Source organism: Protomyctophum bolini, assembly GCF_963924005.1.
Source record: "Protomyctophum bolini genome assembly, chromosome: 10".
Classification (NCBI taxonomy): domain Eukaryota; kingdom Metazoa; phylum Chordata; class Actinopteri; order Myctophiformes; family Myctophidae; genus Protomyctophum; species Protomyctophum bolini.
Window position 1 is genome coordinate 9,961,755 of NC_137871.1, and position 25,525 is coordinate 9,987,279.

A 25,525-nucleotide genomic window follows, 5' to 3' on the forward strand; every position below is an offset into this window, starting at 1 on the left:
TGTAAGTTATGTAACTAACTGACCTTTGTATACGTCTTTAAATGTTCTGATGAATTGAAAATTGATGTATGTTTTGATGACAATACTTTCATTCAAGTGAAACATTTCAATAAAGGCCTTTTTACTATTATTTAGTAACTAGTATTTTTTATATTGTGACCAAACATTTCTGAGCACTGAGCAAAATTCACAAAGGAGATGTTCTTCCTACCTCTCTGTCAAGCGCGTTCTCGACTGTTACACTTCCAGTTGTTGGGTTAACAGAGAAATAGACAGCACTGAGACCACTTATGCCATAAGTCAATGGGTCGCCTTCCTTATCGGTTGCATTAATATTAAATGCAAGTCCACCTATAAAGAACAATAGGGAGTAAAGTAATTTCAATGTCAGAGTAAACTTTACATAGGTCATAGGTCATATCAATGTAGTAAAGTTTAAAAACACAAAACAGTTAAAAGGTTCATCCTATCTCCTCAGCTCTTTATAAAACAAGTGAAATTGGAAAAGATGAAACAAAAACCTAAAAAGACCATGGGACTCGAATAGGCTATAGAATGTAAGATGCTAAATGATCTTGTTGGGTTCTCTCTCCTGATTGGATACAATTGATATGCCAAACTGAGTGTATCTCTTTACTAAACTCAATCCCATTTAATGAACGAATAAACACTCCATAGCAATGATTACTATTTGAACTTCACATAACATTTGTCTCTTTTTTTTAAACAAGAAACATGACTTGGCCTACACCCCATTTAAATGATTGCATAACTGCATTCACATCATTTCACATATAGTCACTGTTTAAATCAAAATGCAATAATAAAACTTGCATTTGTCTACCTACCTATGGGGACATCCTCACGCACAACTTCAACTGTATTGAAGATTTGAGGACGGAGATTTGCTAGGGGGGAAAAAGAAAGAGTTTAATGTCACATTTGTGTCTGCTATACAGACACAAAAAGGGTATGCTTATATTGTTAGCTGAATATACTCACCGTTGCTGAGGCTAATAAGGCAGTACAACAGTAGGATGCTTCTTGTAAGTATCCCCATTTCTACCACAGAGACTAAATGGGGAAAAAACACGTGTTAACTTGACCACTGAAGACCTCATTGCTCGTTGAGAATCAGTTCAATCAGTCTGTCTATGTGTTCAACACAGCATCTTGTGTTTTAGGGAACATTATTAGGCCCAGGAAATGAATCCCAATGCATTTTTCCCATTCAAAAAGTATTTATTTAAAGACCTTTTAAGCCGTACGAAGCCAACTTGAGTCGTGACATATCATGACAACAAACACAATATTTTGGACCAAACAAATAATTACAAAGAAGAAAAACAACAAAGAAAGTGTTGTAACCTGCTGTTTTTTTCTACTTTCTAATTCTTTGTTTGGCCCAAAACATTGTGTTTATTGTCATGATTTTTCATGACAAGAGTTGACTTTGTCCACCGCGTAAAAGTCTTTAAATAAATACTTTCTGAAAAACGGGGATTTCTTTTCCGGGTCTCTCGAGGGGGAGGGACTGCAACGCTCTATTTATGAGGCAGTAGTACTTAAAGGAATATTTCACTTTAAAAAAACTTTTGGTCGTTTACAGTTTTTAAGTTACTTGATTCAGTATTAGATATTTGATATTCATTTCAGCTGCCTCCGCTCCATTAATCTATCATGGTTAAAATTGTGTTTGAAGTTATAATGGGTTTGTATAGGAAGGGTAAAATAAATGTCAAATATCTAATCTAAATACTGAATCGAGCAATTTAAAAACTGCAATTTACGTGAAATCTTTCACAGACTTTCCTACTAGGCTGAGGAATATATCCCACCCTTTTCAAATTGGCCTGTTATAGCGCCACCAACAGGTGGATTTTTGCAAAACACATTTTTGGAACAACAACATGCCCCAAATTATCCTATTCTCCATATTTAGACCACAACCATCTTGCCAGCAAGGTAATACATATAGGTGACACTTCCCATAGACAGCCCATTCATCCAAACAGAAAGGTCCTCTCTAATTATTTTAAACAACGTCAAAATCACCAACATTGCTGCTGTAGGGAAATCTTGAACTATCCACTTTCAATCTGTAAAGTGTTTGTTTCATAAAAATCCACCATAGACATTTTATGAGCTACTTCCTGTCAAGAAATTCCTTGCAGATGATTTTGTTCCAAGTGCTGGAGTTTGGAAGCGCTCGTTGACTTTCACCCAATGGCCCATGTGCACCACCTGTTTTGAATGTGCACATAATGCAGGAGGCAGCAGGAGGTCGCTTTACTGATAACGAGCGCTTCCATACTCAGATACTTAGAAAATAATCATCTGCAAGGAATTTCATGACAGGAAGTAGCTCATAAAATGTCTACGTGGATTTTTATTAAACAAAAGATGTACAGATTGAAAGAGGATAATTCAAGCTTTCCCGTATACAGCTGCAATGTTGGTGATTTGGACTTTTCCAAGGCGTAAGAAGAAATGTCACCCTTGTCACCTATTATAGCGCCACCAGGAGGCCAGAACCTGACCTGCCCTGGTGGAGACCTGTGCTCCGATGGGCAATGCAATAGTTGTGGCTTATTGGTATCAAGACAGTATTCAGCACATAGCTAGGTGAAACAGGTCTCGTACATGTTTATACATGGGATGAATTAACCAATGCACTGTACCACTGAGATCAGGTGGCAGGTGTGCCAGTAGGGTACAAGAGCAGCATATAAATGATTTAATTACTACAAAATTGGTGAGAAAAGGGGTTAAAAACTAGATAAGTGCCCCTCGGGGCCCACCAGGGCAGGTTAGGTTGTGGCCTCCTGATGGCGCTATAATAGGCCAATGTGAAAAGGCCAAAAGGGTGCCATTTCTTGGATGGCAATTGGATGATTTGAGGCATTTTGTTGTTGGTGGCGCTATATAACAGGCCAATGTGAAAAGGGTGGGATATATTCCTCAGCCTAGTAGGAAAGTCTGTGAAAGATTTCACGTAAATTGTACGCTGCGTTCATGATTTGAGGCTTTTTGCTCCAAAAAAAACGGGCCAATCCTGCAAACTTTCAAAGCCAATGTTAACCAATTAGGATGGAATATGAAATATCGGACAGATCCGGTTTGAACACTTGACTATAGAGATAGTGTGTAACGATTTGCGGGATTTTTGGACAGAATCAAACAAACAAGTAACAGTAATAACAGTAATCAAACAGTAATATCCAAAAATGTGTTTTTCAAAAGTCTGCCTTCTGGTGGCGCTATAACAGGCCGTTCTGGAAGATTTGGGGCAGAGGTTCATCGTTGGCATCCAGGGAGTGTGTGTGCAAAATTTGGCATTGACCGGGTTAACGGTGCCGGAGATTAGCTGTACACAGACGGACGTGGAGACAATAATTGGCTATAAAAAGTTCAATTGAAAGATATAAATGGAAACATTAGTTCATGAGCATCTACTCTGACCATTCATAAATTATGATGTCCAAAGCAGAGCATTCTCATATTTAAACTTCTGCAACATATTAAATAAACCAAGATAATTCTTCTGCAAATTACTTTTCTAGGCCCTTTTTTATTTTCTCACCATCATTTACTGCATTCATGCTGAATAATAATGGAAGAAGAGTCTTGAAAGTAATGTCTTGAAACGTGCAAAGTATTGCTAATTCAGCCTTGTATAGGATAGGATATTGATGATCCTGTTTCACAGTGCAGTTTAACCATCATCACTTATTAAATTTAAATGACTGGTGGTGAATGTATTTATTTTTAAGCCGATGTGATAGACGGCAGGTGTGTAGGACAAAAAGGAAGTCCAACTGCACACAAAAATAGGTATGTTGTCCTGATGAACGTTGTTTGGTAACAGCTAAAGTGTTTTGTGGGCCCGCCGCCCTACACAGTGTGCCCTTTCTCATTGTGTGCAGTTACATGACTGGACAAAATGCTAAACATATAGCCTAAGCCTACACAAACAGAAAAATGTCGACATTAATGTACAACATGTGGCCAAATTTCTGAATAGACAAATTACACTGGTATGGTCCTGCTACCATTTTGTCAGAGCTGTAGTTGTAGTAAGTGATATTGTTGTTAAAATATGTGTAAAAACATCTATATTCTGATAGTAATCATTGCTTGCGTTTGTTCGTTTGTCCAGTATAGGGGTCTTCCGGACTCCCCAGCTCGAGGAAACAGACCTGAAAATGTATTTCCTGTTTATTACAGAGCTGGAGAGACAGGGAGACCCCTACTGAACATTCAGTAGCAATGACAGCAGAGTGACGGCACAATACTTTTAGTTCGAAACAATAACCTATACACTACCTTTAACTAAAACACTACACACACTACATCTACAAAAATAATTACATTTTCTCTAACAGTTACCATATAAAACGTCATTTACCTCCAGAATAGAAAGGAGCAACAGACAACATGGACAACACTCACCAGACAGCACTTCTCCTACGAGTGATGGAGACCTTTGCCTGCTGCTGTCTGGTGATTATCATCTCCCAGCTGTAAATGTGAATGATTAACACCAGGAACACACACTGCTAACAACACAGCTTCAACCTTCCTTCTCCCTATGTATGCATGAGTCTGTGTGTCAGTGTGTGAGCGTGCACGCGGCAGGTGAGCGTATACATGTCTGCCGGTGTGTGTGGTGTGTGTGTGTGTGTGTGTGTGTGTGTGTGTGTGTGTGTGTGTGTGTGTGTGTGTGTGTGTGTGTGTGTGTAAAGAAGCCACACGAAAGCCGCTTACTGACGATGACGTGTGATCTCTGCCCATGAAGCCGGACAGATACACACTAACAAACTATTCCACTTCATGACACATCTAAAGACCCAGACCCTTCACTGAGACACAGCATGGCAGTGTACCAAGTTGGGTCACCGTGTGGCCAGCACCCTCATACCAGCTCTATTGTCTGAATGGGGGCCTCCATTGTCATGGCTACCAGCAGTCGCCTCTCTTCTGCTGAAGAGAGGCGTGATGTGATGTGACAGGGTAGTATTATAAAAAACCTAATTTATAGGCTTTGTATCTGTAGAAATATAATGGATTTGTTAGTTTGAAAATGTGTCGTTTTCGGCAAGCGACACAGACGTGCAGAAGTATAAATTAGGCTCTGTGTCTATAACTGAGCAGTGCTCTGATGGCTTCTCAGCCAGTATAAATCTGTCCACTAACTAATGAGCTCTTCCCAATAAGCCCCCTGTGGCCCCCCTTTAGCCTGTACTTGTAATTATAGGACACCAAACAAAGGATTATCTTTTCTAGTATCAACTGGGCTTCATTCAGAACATTTCTCTAATGCCTCTAAACAAAAGCAGTGGTCTTACACTTCTTTCTTTGTTCTTTGCTGTGACCAAAGACATGCGACGATATGTTTCTGTTCCCATGAAATGGAGCCACAGACACGAATGGTGTCTGACAACTATATTTTGTATGAACGTTAAAGACGTAAAGACCAAACTGACAGTTTGAGTTACATTTATGTATATATACTTTAGCCAAACATAAATAAATATAAATCTGGTATTTAGCTGCCATAGGAATATTTGCTTCTCAGGAAATCCTCAGGACGTTTGAGGTACAGTAAATGACAGGGAGTTGCCAAGAATCTGTGCCTCTAATCTTATCCCTTTAGACTTTGGTTCATGATTGACAGAACACACTTGATAATATAACTATAAAAGTAATTCCAGTAAATAGAAGCATAAGTTTCATGTCTTGAGCCAAATCATGTGTGTGTGTGTGCGCGTGTGTGTGTGTGTGTGTGTGTGTGTGTGCTCCATAGCAACAAAATAACATAATAGCGACACAGACACACATTTCAGCCTATAGGTCAAAGGTTTTTTATCATACCTCCACCTACCCTACCCAAATTCGGCTACTGTATACCTCCACCTAAGGATCCCAGCTTGCAAACCCTGCTAACAAATGACGCATACTATGGTGCCTGCATCACGGAATCAGTAATGTAATGACTATGAGTAATGACAGAGTGATAAGAATATTGTCATGCCCGACATCATTCCCATAGTTAACCCGTAGCTGCTGAAATTAAGAATTTATAGCCTAATAAAAACAAGTTTTGCAATGTAGGTTTGTAGGCATAGATCATCATTCAACATGTGACTTGAACACAATAGCTAAAACGCCCAGAAAAGGTTTTAAGTGCTTTTATTGTCAGTGGCCATTGTTGATTTTGACTCTGGGCTTTTCTCTTTTTTTATTAGGGGTCAAGACCGAAGGGAAAAGACCCCTTATTGTTTTTAACTGTTTTTTTTTATTAGGGGGGTTCAAGCCAGTTAGACAACTGTTCACTGCTATTATTTAGAGAACTGTCTGAAGCTCTGGGAAGTCACAACCAGCAGCATCCTACAGGACACATGCACACATGGGGACACATTAGACTTATAGACTTATAGCTTGTTACGTAGACAGCACTAGAATTGCATTTTATGTAGTCATAGCACTTTATAGTACACATGTATAATATATAATATATATGTATAGTTTACAAAGATACTCCACTGTTACATTCTTAGTTTATACATGATTCATGATAACTACTGTTTATATGTGATGTATGCCATGCTTTTGTTATTGCTTAATGTAAATCGCTCTGGATTAAGAGCGTCTGCTAAATGGCTAGATTGTAAATTGTACATTCACACATGGGACTTTACAAATGCACCTCACAGGGTGCGATTGTTATTGTAGTAATGTTGTATATTATTACTATTGTTACTTTATTGCCATTTTGGGGCTAATTTGGGAGGAACAAAAACCAAAGAAGTTTACTCTAGGACTATAGGCTACTGTATATGGGATGTTACCGGATGTAACTGCATGTTTCTTTTCCCTTTTTACCTCCTTGATGATGAATTCCTGTTCTGTTCTTTGGCTAAAGAAGTGTATATTTGTACGTCTCTAAATGTTTTGATGAATTGAACAAGGTGGACCCTCTTCTAAACAAATGTAATGCTTTATTGGGTCGTCCACTCACAGTTAACAGTTTTTGTATTGAGTTGTGCTTGAAATGTACTGTCATTCTGCAAACTGTTAATAAATACTTCAATCAATCAATCAAAAAAAATCGAATCATTCATCTTGACTCATTATTATATTGTTGTTAATAATTCTATAACAAATAATAATAATCAAGGCCACCAGTTGTAGTTGATAATTTGTTTTGTCAATGTCTGGTGGTGTGTTCGCCCAATTTCGCTTTGCCGTTTCCAGCACCCTCTGGTAAGTGCTAAGTGGTGGACGGATACAGTAGGGCAGGATACTTGATAGATAAACAGACAGACCGCCTAGGCTAGTTACAATAGTTCTGCATCACTTCACAGGCTAGCTGAACTATTATTAATATATTATTCTTAAGTTATTCTTATTCTTATTAGAATTCATCCATTACATCCAACATATGCAACGCCTAAATGTGGTTAAATGGTCTTCATTTATTAATCTCTACATTCATTCAGTCAGTCTAGGCATAATTTTGATATAATGTATTAAGTATGGTATGTATGTATTAAGTAATAATTGAAGTTATTACTCAGTAACAGACATGTAGTTTACGGTTTCCCGAATCTAACTGACAGCACGACAGCTCGACAGCAGTTTTGAGAGGAGGCATCGTCCCATTTTGTCTGTCCATTACGGTAAAAATGGCAGTATGGAGTACGTGCGCTCTCAAAATACGCAGATATGGGGGTATGATGTGGAGCCGCAGAAATCCCAACAACAGTCACACTGCACTGCTGTTTACGGACATGGAAACTGTCGACTACTGAAACAAAATGGGGGCTGCAAAACCATACGGCACCATAATATTCGGTTTAAATGTGGTTGTATCGTTGTAACACATACTGTTTTAGTACCTTTTTATTTAACAATAATGGTGAAATCCACGGAATGTACCATACGGGGAACAGCTGACGTTGGGATGCCGCACTTAGTCTAACGAGATGTGAGGATTGCAAAGAAAAAAAGCAGCGGTCAGATGTTTGCATATTAACAATCAGGTAACTATATACTCGTGCTCTTGCTTTTCGTTTTGTATTAGCACTGGTTTTAGAAGCTATGCGGGGCGCTTGTCTGTGTGTGCTGATGGTTCCATGGCTGCTTGTCATCTGAAGCTCCAACCTCCCTCCAGCCCCTCCTTGTTTTGTTGCTGGTTACCGAGAGAGCGGTGTTGTAATGTTTACATTCGGTTATGGTCGCAAACCGCTGCTCCTGTTAACTTGCTATTGGGTCTGCATGATCTGACCGAGCAAAGTCTTCTGCTATTTCTGCGAGACCAACGAAGAGGCCAATGAATTATTGATTAACTCTCACCGGACATAACATATGGGCCATATAATACCTGTATAGGCCTATGTTTTAATAATCTCCTGAATTATATTGCCAGTTTTATGTTAATTAGCAAACTATGAGTAGGCCTACAAGCTTTGCATATAGCCTTTAAAATCATGACAGCTGAGGATGGTATTCCTCCTCTGATAGAAAGTCAATGATCGTGCAAGTGCATTATTACATAATCGGTTTGGTTGGTAGTCTGGAGTAGGCTATAGTAGGGCACGTTGTGGCCTCCGGTGCAGGTCGACGAGACATGTGGGGCTACTGTGAAGTGCGGGGCATCTGTTACAGGCATTGGTTATCTGTTAATAATAGGAGAGTCGGAGACGACTGAAAGTGTGTCTAATTATCTAATAATAATAATAATGGCTACGATAATTTTGTGTAAGGAGTGGGCTAATCCCTCCTCAGTGTCCATAGTCTGTGTCCACTGACGGCATAATTATAATGGTAACGGAGAAGTCTCTCCGGTCGGTATTCATTATAATTAGTGCCTCTTACTGTAGGCCTACATGGCAAACATCCAAGATAAAGGCAAAAATAACTGTGGTGTATTAAACTATAGGCCTACCCTAACTTCCACTGACCCACTGTATTTTGTTTTGTGCGACAAAGGCAAAGCCATTTTTATTTGTATACCATATGCCTACATTTCAACAATAAGGCAGTTTGTTCGAGGGGCATTACACAAAACTTCAAGCAGGCACAAAGCAGTAGTTCTAGCACTAGTTCAAAAACAAATACGCTGTAGACTACAATCAGACAATTGATTTGAATAAATATCCATTTAAGTTTAAATAAGAAAGATATAGCATAACTGGACTTTTTTGGGGGGGGTGCACTTTTTTGATACATACATGATACATGTTGTATCCATACCGATTACCGAGTCTTCTTGAACAGATAGTAACCAAATACCGTCTGGGCTTTTCTGATGGTTTATGATTGGTGCGTCTTTCTCTGTCCGCCGAGGAAAGGGGCGTGGCTTTGTCATAACAATGCAGAAAGGGTCCCACAGCCCGGAGCGACGGCCCAGGCTGTGATTGGATAGTTGGTTGTTAAGGAGAGACAACGTTGTCCAAACGTTGAAGAAGAGAGTAATACATATACATACCATCATGTGACCAGTGGCCAGCCTCTGTTGTTATATACTCAAGATCCGCTGCTGTATGCTGATGCTCTAATTTTAAATACCGGTACATCAATATCTGAGTTGACGATGGTTTACACATAGGTCTACAGACTCTACACACTAGCCATGACTGGACACTTTGTATCAGGGCTAAGGTCTACACAAGTAACACTGTACACAACAATAACACATACAATTGTATCCATTTGTAACTGGTATACTTTCGTAGTTACATATTGTGTAGTTTTGTGTACACATTATTAATGTGTCGTTGATGTCCAGTCAAGAGAGTTAGTTAGATACAGCCTTTCCTCTGAAGTGTTGTGGAAAGCCTGGTGGGCGAGGTTAGATACAGCCAGGTTAGATATGCGTCAGTGGTTACCCGACAACCAACTAACCAATCACAGGCCGTACCGTTTCACAAGCTATGGGATCTCAACTCTACCTTGAAGAAACTACACAGGCGCGCAAAGCAAGGAATGTTGACAAATGAAGAAAGAGCCTTGTTATTGGCAGGCTGGCTAACACACCGCCTGTACTGCACTTGGAGAGTTATTCATTTACAACATTAACCACTGTGTTTTTGCGGTTTTATCCGGACTGGACGTTTCTTTGCGGTTGCTAGCAGGCTAAAGGCTAACATAAATCTCAACGTTTCAGAGTCGGGGGTCTTTTAGTTGTGATGGGGAATACCTGCTACTAATGGTTAATAACGGTCACTCTGAACGGATATATTCGACCACGTTGTACGCGCAAAGGGAAACCGAATGGGACACGAGACTCAGGACGGTTCCGAGGCTGAAACACCTGCTGCCACTACACCACCCTCCTTGTCATTGAGCCAACAGCAGAGCAGCCAAGCCGAGAAAGTAAGCTTTGTTTTGAGGGTTGAGTTTAAGCTGCTGCTATATGGACGGTGCTGCATTTATTCAGTAATGATATGTTAAGGCCTAATATTTTGTAATGGAGCCGTACAAAGGCACCACGGCCCACAAGATGCATTGCTGCAAGGTGCTCTGTGCTAAGAGCAAGCACATCCTTTGTTGTTGCTTTGTTTCCTGAGCACATGGCTCTAGACTCCCATGTTTCAGCTCCAGCAAGATACAGCGACTCCTACTGGGGTAAAAAATAAAGTGGGACTGTCCGTTATTATTCAATAATTTGCGTTGCTTTTACAAAGTCCTTATTATTCCTTGCTCAAAACACGTTCAACATAAAATGTTGAAATTATACATTTGTCAGGTTACCTAATTTGATAGGGGTAGAGGTAATAGGCAGCCGTAACATGATAGTAAGCTGGAGGTCATAAGTTGTGTGGCTCTTTGTGTTTCCACAGGGTTAAGACAATCAGAGGCGAAAACACAACAAGTGCCTCCGGCTTTCTTTCCCAGAGTGTGACTCGTCTCCACGACGTCACCAATGCGACCATGGGAAATAGCAGTCAATAGGCGGCCCCCAACAGCCCCCTTAACCCAGAGGAGGTTCCTTGGAGAGCCCTGCAACACCCCTGTGCACCTCAGGAGAAGGTAAACCCCCTGCTCTGTCTTTGCATTATTTAACCCCTCCCTCCGGAATCTAACAAAATTCTCTCATCTTGTAAAGTGTTTAACAATAGAAATTTTAGTTTGGGTTAAAATGGGGTCACAGTGTTTATCGTCACATAACACATACAATACAGCTGGTAGCAGCGTTATAGACAGTGCAGTTCTTGTACTTCAGTCTTCCTCATTGTGGTGCATAACATAACTTGTAATGACAATGTCAGAGTACTGACAAAGCTTTTGATAATGCACCAGACCTGAAATGTATACAGATCAATATTTATGATTTTGCACTTCTTAGTTACCAATATATAGATTAGAAAACAAGCACACAAAGAGATTTGTGGTTGCGTTTGTGTTGGCAAATGAGCCGAGGGTGTCTGTCATGTTGTACCGAAAGCAAGTTGTTATTGGGGTCATTAAAGTAAACGGTAACAGATCAAGTGGGCACTAAAACCAGCTGGGCACTAGGGACAACTGGTCACTAGGAACATGTAGGCACCTAGACAACTGGCCACCAGGGCAGCACAAATATCCTACGAGTAGGGCAACCAAATGGTCAGCTATGTCCCTACTCGCTAGTGCCCGGTAATCCAGAAAATATGGAGCCCACCCAGATGTCTGTAGTGCCTACCTGTCTTCTTGTATTCAACTAAATAACTGATTGGTTTTATGGTTACCGGGTATGTCTGTTCTGAATGATAATAAATACATCAGGATATGTATAGATTTTATATAAAATATGTCAAATATAATTTATAAATTGTGATTACAAATGGAAGTAATTTGACTAATTTACAATGATTCAGTAAACAAAGCCATGGTTATATATAGCATGCATTATCTTCTATCTGACATTCAAAACAAGATAGAATGGGGCAATGCAATTGTAAGTAAAGCTATATATTCTTCTTCTTTTTGCTAGTAAAATACTAGGATGATGTTAAGTTACCCTTTATTTTTAAATAGATAAAATAAATGTATTTTCCATTTGAGTCCTGTGTATCTTATACATTGTAACTTAAATGGTTGTTTCAGGTGGAGGAAATCACCGTCTGGAAAACCCTAGCATTTAAGCCCTATTTTATACGTTACGTTTGCATCATTGCATCTGAAAGTCTGCAATTTTTGAATTTTTTTGAACATTTTGAAAGTGATTAAATGTGACGCAAATATGTTATTTGAGAAATTGCTTTTGAATATATATCATCATACTATAATGTCTGAGTGTCTGCACTTACTCTACCCTAGATAGCACTTCTGTAGACTTAGATAGCATTTGAAACAGACTTATAGCATGTTATGTAGACAGCACTAGAATTGCATTGTATATAGTCATAGCACGCCATAGTACATATGTATAGCATAGTAGTATATATGTATAGTTCATACGTATAAGTTTCATTATATAGATATTCCACTGTTACTTTCTTAGCTTACGCATGTTTCATGATGAATGTTTTTATGTGATGTATTCCCATGCTTTTGTTCTTGCTTAATGTAAATCGCTCTGGATTAAGAGCGTCTGCTAAATGCCTACATTGTAAATTGTCTGTCTGTGTGTGTCAGAAACACCGCCGTAGCTCCTCATTGCCTGCACCAATCGCTCCCACTTTTCACACAGGCATTGACCATATGAATATGGAGGGCGTAACGAAGCCCTTTTTTTGATTTGACACATTAATGATTATTAATGAATTTATTAGTGAATTAAAAACGCACCGGGCGGGGGGGGGGGGGGGGGGGGGGGCAAATATCTCACAACGGGTAAGGGCTAGTATATATATAAATCATGCAAATATTATTATAGAATGAATCAAACTGTTCTAATGTCCCTTTACTTGTCATGATCCTGCAGCCCGCCAGTGAGACGTCAGTGGGGGCGACGGGACAGGCCTGTGCTGCACAACTCACTAGTTCAGGATGAGAACGTCCATCGCCTGCTTTTCTCACAACATCCACCACAGGTTCCTTTAGATGAGTCCAGACAATACAGCCACACCAGCTCACCTCCACGCATGCTTCACCCTGCTGCTCACATGCCTCAGCAGAGCTCCATCATGGTGGATCTACACGACCAGGTATCGAACGACCAGCAGTAGTAATATCTCACTCGACATGATTTTGTTGCTTTGACTGATAACTTTTGCGTTCCCTCAAAACACACAGAATTCATGGTATTAATTAACTGATTTAAACCTGCCGTCCCTTTTAAGGGGCATGCCATTCTTGGATGAAAAGTAAAAAAATAAAAAATAATTATATAGGGCTAAAATGGTATCATTTTATAACCCAGGTCAAGTTTTTTTTCCACAAGTTGCCATGACGTTTGTAGGTTATGATTCAGGCTTCAATTAGGCCTGTCACATTTTTTTACATAATCGCCTGATCGCAATTATTTGAGATTATCGCAATAATTTTGCTTCATCAGAATAGTTTACATTCATCTGTACAAGTTAAACAGTTGAAAAATGTTCATACATTTACAAACATTGATCATACAAAACCATTATAATTTAAATCTTCAAATAAGTGGTTTAGGTAATTGGGCTAAGTTGAATTTGTTTACAAACCTTTCTGAAGCCAAAATTAGACAATTTCCATGTCCAATATGTCCACAATGACCCAGTGAGTATAATTGTATCATAACCGATGGGCACGTTGGCAAATATTATGAAAATATGACCCGTTTTGTAAAACAATTCCAAAAGTGTGGAAGTCGGGTGGAAACCTCATATGTCCAAAACTGTTACTTTACATAGGACTAGTCCCTTTCGAGTTTGTGGATCCGTTACGATATTTGTGTGATGCTGTAGTATGATTAAGTTGGCCGTTTATTTACGGAAAAAACCCCCCACAGACAGTTAAAATACGGAGAGGAGAGTTCTCTGCCCGACAGCAACGATGGGCTATGTTTGGACTTGTTCTAACCATCTCACCTGTCTTCTCTTCAAAGATGCACCAGGGGTCCGTTCCGATATCATACACGGTTACCACGGTGACAACCCACGGATTCCCCCTCCACACCGGGCAGCCCCTCCCTGGGTGCAACGCTCAGCAGCTCCCAGCATGCTCGGTAATGTTCAGCGGACAGCTCTCTCTGCTCTGCTGCCTTCCTCCTCCTGTGAGTTTGAAAAGGAAGAGCCTGAATGTCAGTGGCATCCATGTAGCGCTCCATACCACCCCCAGCTGTCACCGCTTATGACTGCTGCTGCTGCTGCACATGATTAGATGTTTCCAAGTGATTGTTTTTACCATGTCCAGAATTATACATATGTTATGATTGAAATATTCTCTCTCTCTCTCTCACACACACACACACACACACACACGCGCGCGCTGCGCGCAATTTGTTTCTCTTCAGTGGAGAAAATTGCAATGTTGCTTGAGTATTTCAGATGATTATGGTATTAAAGGACCGTACTGGCATCAATATCTAAACTTTGTGTTGTTTGTACGTTTAAAAATTCATTAACATTACTAAACGTACCTGAATAATTCAGTCAATTATTCAGAACTTTGACACAAAAAAACGCAGTGGGTCGATTGCCTATCTCAAGCAATGTTCAAGTGTTTGCAAGTTAAATGGAAGATTATTTAATTTCTTTAAAAAGAACAAACTACAGTATGCGTTGGAAAATGTTTGGCAGTAATGTCAAGTACACCACCGGTATGGTCCTTTTAAGATGATACTCAGCTGTTTAGGCGCTAAGTCTGTGCTTTCGCTATGTATTAATACAAATGCATTGCTTTGTCTTACACATGCTTAAAACATGCTTTCATTGTAACTGTGTCGGTGTGAGTAGTTAAAAGAGTCGGCGAGTGACTTCTTCTGTTTTGGAGGTTTGTCGCAACGTGTTGGTGTTGATGACTCAAACCTTTTAGACACATACACATTTAACTTGACTGGTGTGTTTTCATGAGTTTGTGTCTGTCCCTGTTCTCTCCCCCTCTCTCTCTCTCTAGCTCATTCAAGCATGTACCATGCAGCATATGCCAGTGTCTTACCAAGCCTTCCCACCCTTGATCTCCAGCGAGCATTTTATATTGCACCCAACCCCCACCGTGCCCCCCCACCAGCCACCGCACCTTACTCCACTGAGCCAGTTTGTCCCTTTACAGCCTCAGCACCCACGCATGGTGAGTAGTCCACCTACAACACACACACACACACACACACACAGGCTGCCACTCTTTACAAAAATCTAGTTCAAACCTATTTACACCATGGAATTTGTTTGAATGTGTTCCCTGCTCCAATTGTTACTTTTTTCACTTGTACACCGTTTAGTGTTTTTATATCCGTTTTATACTGTTCGGGCTATGGTTATCGTCGGAATGGTTACAGCCCCCCCAAGCTATAGGAGTAAATGAATCGAACTGCGTGGGGCCGACTGTTACAGTCATTCTACAACTGCACTGTTTCGGACACAAAGCTGAAAACGTATAAAGGATTTCATTTATGCTTCATGGCACAAACTCGGAGATTCAGGTTGTGCACTATGGGTATAATTTACCATAGCACTCAGCAGAATTCCTTCACGCCTAGGAGTCTGTATCGAAACCTCGGGACCAAGCAGGAACCGAACCGAACCGAACATGCTGAGTACCGGGTACCCAACCAAATAATTAAATTCAATTTCGTTTCTCCCCATCGGTTCCCACAGACACGCAGTAACCCGCTATTTATTTATTTATTTTCTTCCCTTGTTATCCTAGACGTCGCGCAGGGAACACAGCTGATCCACAAGCCTACACTGTGTTGCATCAGCAATGTGTTGTGGACTTGCAGATCGGCTGAGGTGGAGCTAGCTCTCTGCAAGAGAGACACGTGCCTTACGAAGAGAAAGCGTGGTGTCGAGTGACACAGGCGTGTGGTTGCTACACATGCACAACACAGACACAGACAGACACAGTGGTATGGATTACCTCTTGTTCACGTTGTGATCATGTGTAGCCTAATTCATCCACACGCACCGCTGAATGACATGTACATACAGAGTTGACCGCCTCTCTTTCCAGCTGTAGCCTATTAAGCTCGTTAAAGCAAGCCTAGTCCAAAGGTTCAACAAAGTATGCTGAGCAACAGAGAATATTGTAACATTAACAAATCCCTATACAGAGGTTGAAAAGAAATCTAAACTATATGAGGTACCGGTAAATCATCGAAAGGCAATAGACTAGACTGACATAAGGTACCTTGAAAACAATGAAATTGACTGAAATGGCATGTACTGCTATGTGCCTAAATGGGAAAACCTTATTTATTTGAGCTTTTAGTGAAAATAAGAAAATTATTTAGCATTAAGATTTAGTTTGTTAAAAAAGATTGGCATTTTAATAATTTATCACAATATTGACCCGTAATAGGTTTTGCCATAATCATGCAATCTATAACAGTGACAAAGCCATGACAGAAATGGCACAAGACATCTTTACAAATATTATATAGGCTACAGTAGTATTTTATTTGACCTCTTCAAGTTATGTTATACCATTTTGGAACCAAAATAGGGAACCGTTAGGAACCGGAATCTGTAGCGGACTCATAAAAACCCTAACGATACCCACGCCTGAGCAGTACTGTAGATGCTTGGTTTTCGGGTTTGAGTCCTGCCTGTTAAGACTTGCAATCACCTTTCTCTGCCAGGAGAGGACATTGTAGCTTTAAAGCTATAACATTTAATAATTCACCAGGTTTGAACGACAGATCAAGTGTCAAATGCAAAGTGACAGTCCTAACACAGACAGAGTGACCAGATATGTTTACAGGATATTACAAAGCATTGTGTGGTGATTCCAAGCACTATGAAACAGTGGCAGACACATGTAATGGTCAGGGGGGCAGTGAGGCTGGATTTGTGTGAAGCCAGTAGGCAATCCTGACTTCCTGAAAGTTCATATAATGGCCTGTTGTGGCGCTGTCATTGGGCCCAAAAAACCCCATAGAGGTCCATGTATTTGGGCCCAACTTCACCTTAATAAACATGGTCATGAATACTTTCTGCTTCCAGTCACTAGTTTAAAGTCTCATTTCTAATGTCATAATTTTCTTTTTGGAAAATGATGGTCCCATTTATTAAAAAAATTACCATAAAGTCGAGTATGTTCTGAGGGGAGTGGCTACCTTTACAGGCTATGATCGGGATCCACCCCCCCGCTCGAGTCGAAATAAAAACCAACGAAGAAGAAGGGGGGAAGTCCCGCCTCATTGTCTGGGCCAGCCAATGGCCCAGACATTCATCTTACGTCCATATCAGACCCGGAGAACGCTTTGTCCAATTATTTGTAAACAGTCTATGCTAATGGTACACTAAATGGTAAATAGGAGTTTCCTTCAGAAGCCACAGCCTCAAATTGCTCAGATTACAAAAAATGTCCCCCTCTCTCCACTCAGCCTCTACAGAGGGTAGAAAATGAAGTGGACCTTGGAGGGGACCAGCACCCATTAGGGACTTTCTCTTACCCTCCATCTCATCACCCACCAGCGATGCCTCCTCCTCTCCCTCTGCAGTACCTTCCCCAAGAGCCTCTGCATCAGGAGCTGCCCTTCGGAGTGGTGAGATGGACGTTCCAAACACTCTTGTGCATTGCCACTTCTGACATCCTTTGCATTATACTAAAAAAAAAAATCTTCTAAATCCTCATTTCACGATTTTTCTAAAATAGCAGACCTACAAGCTCGTAGCGCGCCACTCGGTGGCGCGCTATTAGCTTATGAGCGGGTTACCTCTGGATTTGTCTTTTCAGCTCTGATAAAGTATTAACTGTACATACTGTACGTGTGTTTCCGTTTCTACTCCAGCCATACCCCCACATGCTGCCCAGACGAGTTAGTGGACAGAGATACCGGTTGCAGCAACCTCTCCCCCCTCCCCCGCCCCCTCCATCCTACTATCCAGGCTTCCTCCCTTATTTCCTGTGAGTACCTCTGTGAACAAAGCCGGTTTCATCTCCACCGTTTACAATCAACCTCTCATGTGCTTTGACATTATTCGTCTTAGATTTTGGCTTTTCGGGCAACAGTGGGCAAAATGTGTGCAATCACTCTCCATTAATGAATTGCCACCTAGTTGCGTTTGTAGTAGAGGGCATAAAATTGGACCCCGGTCCGAAACCCGCTATGGATCCGAGAAACAATTCTAATTGGCCGCACCCGCCCCGGAACCGGCCCCGGAAGTTTTGGATCCGGTCCGAAACGGAGCCGAGAAGGATGGCTGTTTGGAACCGGTCCGTAACCTCGCGTCACATGGAGAGGCATAGCCCCCCTATATTAATAATAATAATATAGGCCCCCTATATTATTCCACAACCACAGCGAGTTATGTTGTCTGCTGGTTTGGTTGTCTTGCTACATTTCATTCATTCGTATGGAACACCAGAAGTGAACCTATAACAACCTGACCTCATGGGTGGTGTTGTTGTTGCTGCTGTCATCTCTGTGCATAGGTCAATGCTTCCTGTGCCTCCGACTGCAGTGGGCCCGGCCATCAGCCTGGACCTAGATGTAGACGACGTAGAGATGGAGAACTATGAGGTGAGATCCTTGTAGAAACTAACTAACATTAAAAAGCTATGCTATGCTGCTGCTGTGCTATGAGTCAGACCAGCAGCCTGTATCAGGTTGTCCAGGCTTCAGTAGAGTTGTTTACCACATTATGCCAATTAATTCCTCCCACTTCTGCTGTTGTACATTACTGGCTCACCTGTAAGTGAGGAGCCCCCACAGGGAGGACATAGTGCCTCCATCCTACCCCTCCTGTTCAACATTCCCTGGCGACAGGTGCCACCCTCCACCACGTGCTGTGACAAAGATCACCCTCCCTCCCTCCCCTGAACATGTTTAATTGTATTCGTATAGAGAGCCAGGGGTGCCCAGACTTTTTTTTTACTTGAGAGCTACTTTCAAAATGACCAGCGCAAAAAGATCTACCCACCAAAAAAATTGCTGAAATTAGTTTAAAGAACATGACAAACACACTTAGAATGCATGGGAAATATAGGGGGGGGGAATGCTGCCCTCTGGTGGTCAGAAGGAATTACATTACATCACAATACAGGTATATTACTTATTGTGAACACAATAAATACCTGGGTCTCCTGTGCACACCCAGTTCCAACACTCGTCCCTGCGAAGCTCCATCCGTTGTCTTGTGTCATTCCACTGCAGGACAGTTTAGTTTAGACGCAAACAAAAACAGGGGAAGTGTCTATTAATTCTTATAACTCTTATGTGACCAAAGAGTCCGATAATCCTTGTGAATGGGAGTAAATACATCAAGAAATGTAGTGATACTACCGACAGTGCTTAGTTATTACAGTACACGTATATGTGTGTTCTATACATTACAGGCATTACTGAACCTGGCAGAGAGGTTGGGCGAAGCGAAGCCGAGAGGACTCACCAAGGCAGACATAGAACAACTTCCGTCCTACAGGTTCAACTCAGAGAATCGTCTATCTGAACAAACGCTGTAAGGTTTATTTATCTATGCATATCCATTCTAAACCATTCACTGCTCCACAGTCCACCCCCACGCTGAACAATCTGTGACTTTAGCTTTTTTTCCCCTCCTCCACGCAGGTGTGTTGTGTGCTTCAGCGATTTTGAGTGTCGGCAGCTACTGCGGGTATTACCTTGTAACCACGAATTCCATGCCAAGTGTGTGGACAAATGGTTGAAGGTAAGCATGGAGCTTCAATTCATACTCGACCGCGTCGCTTACCGACAAGAGCAGATCTTCATGCAACAACGACGCTTTGCAATACAGAGCTTTTAGCTCGAAGATCAGTTCTCGTCAGCAAGCGACGCCATCCCGCGACAGAGTATAAAATTGGGCGTTGGGTCTCATCAGTCTCAACACGCCCGGAAATGTAACCACTTTCAACCTGGCTTCCCCGTTTTTTTCTAAAATAGATCTACAAGCTCACATCATGCAACACATTGAGCTCTGCTATTTTAGCTATTTAGCATATGACATTGTCACATGCATATAAACCCTATATACTTTGTCACAAAGTATGTATGGCTAAATTGGTTAACCCTATTGACAAATAGCAGATCTACAAGCTCATAGCGCGCCACCGAGTGAAAATGTGGAGCAAATCCTGACGGAAAACTGTCAGGATTTAGAAGACATTTTATACATTTCGACGTCAGGCCTACATTGGTTAAACAACAAACAGCCATTAACATTTCCCCCATTCCCGCTCTCGTTGCAGACCAATCGCACTTGTCCGATCTGCCGAGCCGACGCGTCAGACGTGCACCGGGAGGCGGAGTGAGAGAGCACTCCGGAGTCGTCGTCGTCATCGTCGCCACCGCCGGCGGGCTGGAAAGCTGCACAACATCAAGTCTGTCCCTAAAAAAAAAAAGAAAAGGCAGTGGGGCAAAAAAAAAAACCTGCCTCCTAAAATCTAGACCGTACCAACCTTTCGACTCCCACCCCACCTCAAACAATAAGCAATCCAGGATTGGTGTCTCTGGAGCCTGTCATTACCTCTGCTGTGCTTCATAGTCCCCAGTGTCATGAAACCCACTGCCTACTGCAGCCTGTAGCCAGAGCCCTGGGACCCACCAGCCACTCTGTCTCTGCCCCCTTGTTGCAGATTCCAAAGATTTTAACCCGATTCTTTTTCCTTTTTTTTGCTGCTTTTGTTTACAAGGTTTCGTTTTTAAAACTAGCGGATTCGATTGTGGCCGTTAATGAATAGTTGGGGAGTCCTGCATATATATGGTGGATTGAGGTGAGAGGGTGAGTGGGAGGGTGGATATATTGGCTGGACACCTTGTGCAATTAGCTGAAAAATAATAGGAATACTTCAATATTGGTATCTGTGGTTGGAGGCAATGCCTGACCATCATAGATGCATGTTTGTTTAGGTGTTGGGCAAAGTGACTTGTTAATAATGTATGTTTCGCAATAATGTATTATTTCAATAGTTTTACCCTCTTTTTTTTTTTTTTTTGATTTGCCAATGCTATTGTGAAAGTATGACTTGCTGTGGTTTAAAAGTATCGATACTCTTCAAGCCTGAAATTCTGGGACTGCAATGTGATGGGACACGCACCTCTTCGGGTTCATGTTCTCCTAACCCCTCTGCTAATCCACTCTGGGACACTGATCTGTATGGACGCAGTCATGGATGGATGAATGGATGGATGGATGGAGAGAGGGGTCTTTCTTTGAGAGGAGTGGGTGGAGGACTGCATCTATCCGAGGTCATCGCTGCACAAGTGCTACATCCATCCTCAACATCAGCATTGTCCCTCCTGGCAAGTGTCTGTGCTGCGTCACGTTGTGTGTATGTCCTGTCCACAGAGCCGATGCATTGTGTTAACCACTGGGGCAGCATGCTAGGATTTGCATGGACTGTTGACTCAGACTAGCAATATTTTAATCAAGCATTGCCACCAAATTTATCAAAAATACAAGGAAAAAGACAAAGAAGCATAACTAAAAGAACCGCTTTGCTTATTCGGCAAGCGCCAAGAGAGAAGGCGGGCGATGTGGTTGAGGATGGGTGTCTTCCTCATCTGAAGGTTACGCTGATGCTGGAGAGTTCTGGAGGCCTGTGCAGAAAGCAATATGTGCAATGAGTGGCGAGTTTTAAAATGAACATTTTCTTCCCCTTTTTGGAAGACCGGGCTTTTATTTCTTTGATTGTGAGCCAAATATCCAAATATACAGATATAGCCTACTGCTCAAGATTTCAAATCTGCCTTCTTATGACCTTGACAAGCACAAACCTATTACTAATCTTAAAAAAAAGAAAAAAGAAAAAAAAAACATTTCCACTTGTTTTAAGAGTATACCGTTTTTAAAGTGTTTATTTATTCGTTTTACCTGCTAGGTAAACCGATTGAAGGAAACACACAGAGCACTAATATTATTTGTGTATGGATATATGTTACAATCTCGCAACTTGGTCAGGTCATAGTCTTAGGCCATGGTTAATGGTGTTTTAAAAGAGAAATGTATGTGTTTTAGATAAATGTCTTGTTTTGAAGACAGAAGAATGTTGAAAAATCCTTGTAGACGTCACTGGCCGCACTCCAGCTTCTGCCGGGTGACAGTGGTGTGCAGGATTCAAACGGAAAACGTTGGAGCTGGAGTGTTTTAGTAGTGATGGTACACTGTCAGACTCCTGGACCCCAATTACACCTCCCATTAACACAGTGTGCATCTGGTGGTAAGCAAACCTTTTCATGTCAAGGACCCCCAAATTAATATTTGGCAGTGGACCCTGTCTGAAAAGATTTGCCAGGAAGGGACCGGCATACAAGATTTGCTTGAAAGTATTATTTAAAAATGTTGGTATTTTAAAATATTATAGGAGGACTGATGTTAACGCTGTATTAACTCATTTTGCTGGTTCCCAGATCCCACTTTGAGAACCACTGGTATCTGGATAATGAACGATGCGATCTAACGCTGGCTGACTTTGACTCAGATCGTATCACAATGAGATCACATTCTAATTGCAATGTGTTAAACTTGCATTAATCTGCATTTTTGTTTCTTCCCTTGCCGAGATAAGATAACCAGATACAGATCACATTTTAATGCAAGGTGTAAACAGGGTCGTAGTTCCCTGTCGGTGTTCACAGTTCCATTTGGAATATGTACTGGGTGGGAGAGAAGAAAAACAAATTAACACTCCTGTCTTTTACCTGCCCCAGTAATCGCTGATGGGCAATTGTAACCCTTAGGATTGCTTTCTTGTGTAAAGGAATCTTGCCATGTTTTTTAGCGAATGTGAGTCTTTGACGTGTACCACCTTCAAGAAGAAAAAAAAAAGCCATTTAATGAGTTTAAACCCACAGCTTTGAGAATTAACCTATGTGTACATATCTATTCGCTGGCATATATTGTGAGTAAAAAAAAAAAAAAACACTCAGGGCCTCTCAGTATATAAAAATAAAAAAAGAACAGTCCATTTCAAATGGAAAGGATTGCCATGAAAGGGGGTATATTTGAATTCCGTTTGGTCGTTTTCCTTAGACCATAAATAATTTAACGTAATCCTAATCTTTTTTGTCAGGAGTAGTAGATATTACATCAGCTAAAGACAGGCATGCAAGATGAAAAAAAAAATCAATAAAGACCTTATGAATATTCACAGAAAAGAGGCAATGTATACACTGCAACTCATTACAAAGTGTATTATTCAAACTGTTTTTGTTCTTGTACTTGAACCACCTGTTCAAATATAGCGGTCGTGATGCCATTTTAAACGTGCCATGGCACACATTACGCCTGATGTATACTTTGTTGTACCATGTGCTGAAAATAGGCAATCTACAACACAGCGCTTACTATGCATCGTGAGCTTGTAGATTGCCTATTTTTGGCACGTGACACTCTTATGACAAGAGCATACGTTGGGCAACTATCCTACCTAAATCACTTCCAGAACTACTTCAAAAAAAGGTGTTTGCATGACTACAAAAAAATGGAAAAAAAATGTAAAGAAAATGTAAAACAAGCGTGTTTTTAAGTGGAGGTTATCTAGAAATCTGATGGGCAACCTATTTAACGGTGCACAACATGCATGCTTGTTGACCAGAAACCCGACTGATGTTTAGCTCTAGTTGGCTTTGGGTTCTGGAGGTTTGGATCTTAATGCTCAGCTAATAACTGCCATGCATTGTACTGCACACATTTGTAATAGAACTGAATGACTACAAGATTTTATTGCGCTAAACTTCATTTTGTAAAGAAGAAAAAAAAGAAAAACCGAGAAGACATTGTGTTATTATTGCCCTTAACCACTGAAAATTATATTGCTCTGGAACTACTGTAGTTTATCGAAAGCCATAGTGAAAAGGTGCTAGATGTCCTGCTTTAGGTATGATAACTGTCACTTGTGTGAATGCAATAGTTTGTCATGAATCTCATGTATTCTTAAAGCATGTTATTACTAATACCCCTAAACATTGTCCGTCAAAATCAATATAGTTTTAAGGAATTAAAAATTTAAAGGAAAAAAAAAAATGTTGTCATACTTATTTCAGTGTAGAACTGTACCTATTAGTCTATTGATCTTCATGTATCAATATCTAAAAAATGTATTGCTCACATCTAAAAAAACGTAATTCACTTCAGTTTAAGTACCGTTTTGAGTGTATTTCAATTCAGAGCATCTGATGTTTTTATTCAACATTAAAAGATAACCTCACATTAGGTCTGATTACAGTTTACACAAATTTAAGACAACTGAGAATAGAGTCTTGTAGTCTTTCTGTTAAAAAAACACTTATTAAATAATCTCACAGCTTGTGTGGTGCGAAAATGTGTTCCAATAAGCAGCTAAAACTTTATTTAGGATTTGTGATTTGATTGCTCCGTAGATGCCATTTATTGTTTACCAATGAGTTTTGCTGTGGTGGGATAGTGGTTTACTGTTTTTACTACCCCTGGCCTCTAGGGGTCAGACTACCCACCCGCCAACAGAGCCAGGGGCATGTGTTTCTGCATTAGGCAGATATTTTGCTTTGGTACTTGCACATTTTAAGAGTTACCTCATTTTCGCCATGTTTGTATTTGGGGGGTGAAAAAATAAATCAACTAATATATATATTATATATAGGAAATGGTTCTTATTAATGTTATACTTTGTCATTCCATTGGAATCATATTGTTTGTAGCATTTAACATAACTAGTTGGAGTGTATTATATACATCTGTATACTGTTTGAAATTTTTAAGATTTGTACTTTTTTTAAATGAAAGTTGCTAGTTCTGCTTTACCAAGTAGTGCAATCATTTTTTTTTATTGTGGCTGATTTGAGAGAGTTATTCACTAATAAATGTATGTATACCAATATCACAATTGCTTGTTTTGTTTTTCAAGGAATCCCTAAATTATAAACTTAGGTGGTTAAGTTTGCAAGTTTCCTAGGGGCCAAATCTGATTTGTTTTAATCTTTGTTAAAAAGTATTGGCCACAGGCCTAGAATACGTATAGTGGAGTCACTTCTTATGCCCAAACCACACCAAAGGGTCGGGTTGGGACAAAACGTTTAAAAAGGTAAACCACACTGGTTTGGGCTTTGAACCCTCTTTGCCCAAACACTTCCACCACTGTCTGCTGTGATCTGGAGTTGTGCCGTTGAATTGAAACTGGATTTATCACTTACTGTCGCAAGAAACAACCAGGGAAGTTAGTCACCATCTGGATTTTTTTTTTTGTCAGTCAAAAATTTCGAAAATAGATGGGTAAAGCTGTGCCAAATGCTGATTTTTAAAAGTAACGTTAAAAATTGTTAGGACTTTCATAAAGTACCTTTTCAAAAAATGTTAGGTTAGGTTTGAAGGATAGCTGCACAATAAAACCTATTGTCAAGGCAACCATAGTCATTATATACTGTACCTTAATATATAAAACAAATAAATAGATTGTTCTTTTTTTTTTAAATCAAGCCATTGCTCACATTTCCAGACCACCCCAAGCTACCCACATCAACGCC

General features: G+C 40.6%; 1 protein-coding gene and 1 long non-coding RNA gene across 5 annotated transcripts; one reads left to right on the top strand and one right to left on the bottom strand.

Moving 5' to 3' along the window:
• Positions 1–222: 222 nt before the first annotated feature.
• Positions 223–14,131, bottom strand: LOC308322397. Its single transcript, XR_013964710.1, has 4 exons — positions 13,992–14,131; positions 1,003–1,074; positions 849–908; positions 223–351 (listed from the first exon to the last, which is right to left on the bottom strand). It is a non-coding gene; the product is annotated as an uncharacterized lncRNA (long non-coding RNA).
• On the top strand, positions 7,750–25,027 carry rnf44 (ring finger protein 44). Of its 4 annotated transcripts, XM_080773616.1 has the most exons (12): positions 7,750–8,045; positions 10,270–10,380; positions 10,848–11,037; positions 12,911–13,133; positions 14,009–14,176; positions 15,019–15,192; positions 17,450–17,611; positions 17,858–17,973; positions 18,502–18,589; positions 19,405–19,526; positions 19,637–19,736; positions 20,275–25,027. In XM_080773616.1, exons 3-12 carry the CDS (start codon positions 10,931–10,933, stop codon positions 20,335–20,337), a joined length of 1,323 nt encoding a protein of 440 aa, XP_080629742.1. In that variant the 5' UTR covers positions 7,750–8,045; positions 10,270–10,380; positions 10,848–10,930; the 3' UTR covers positions 20,338–25,027. The 4 variants fall into 4 exon arrangements, with proteins under 4 accessions (XP_080629742.1, XP_080629740.1, XP_080629743.1 ...); XM_080773614.1 differs by lacking the exon at positions 10,270–10,380; XM_080773617.1 differs by lacking the exon at positions 10,270–10,380 and having other exon boundaries at positions 14,009–14,128.
• Positions 25,028–25,525: the final 498 nt, after the last annotated feature.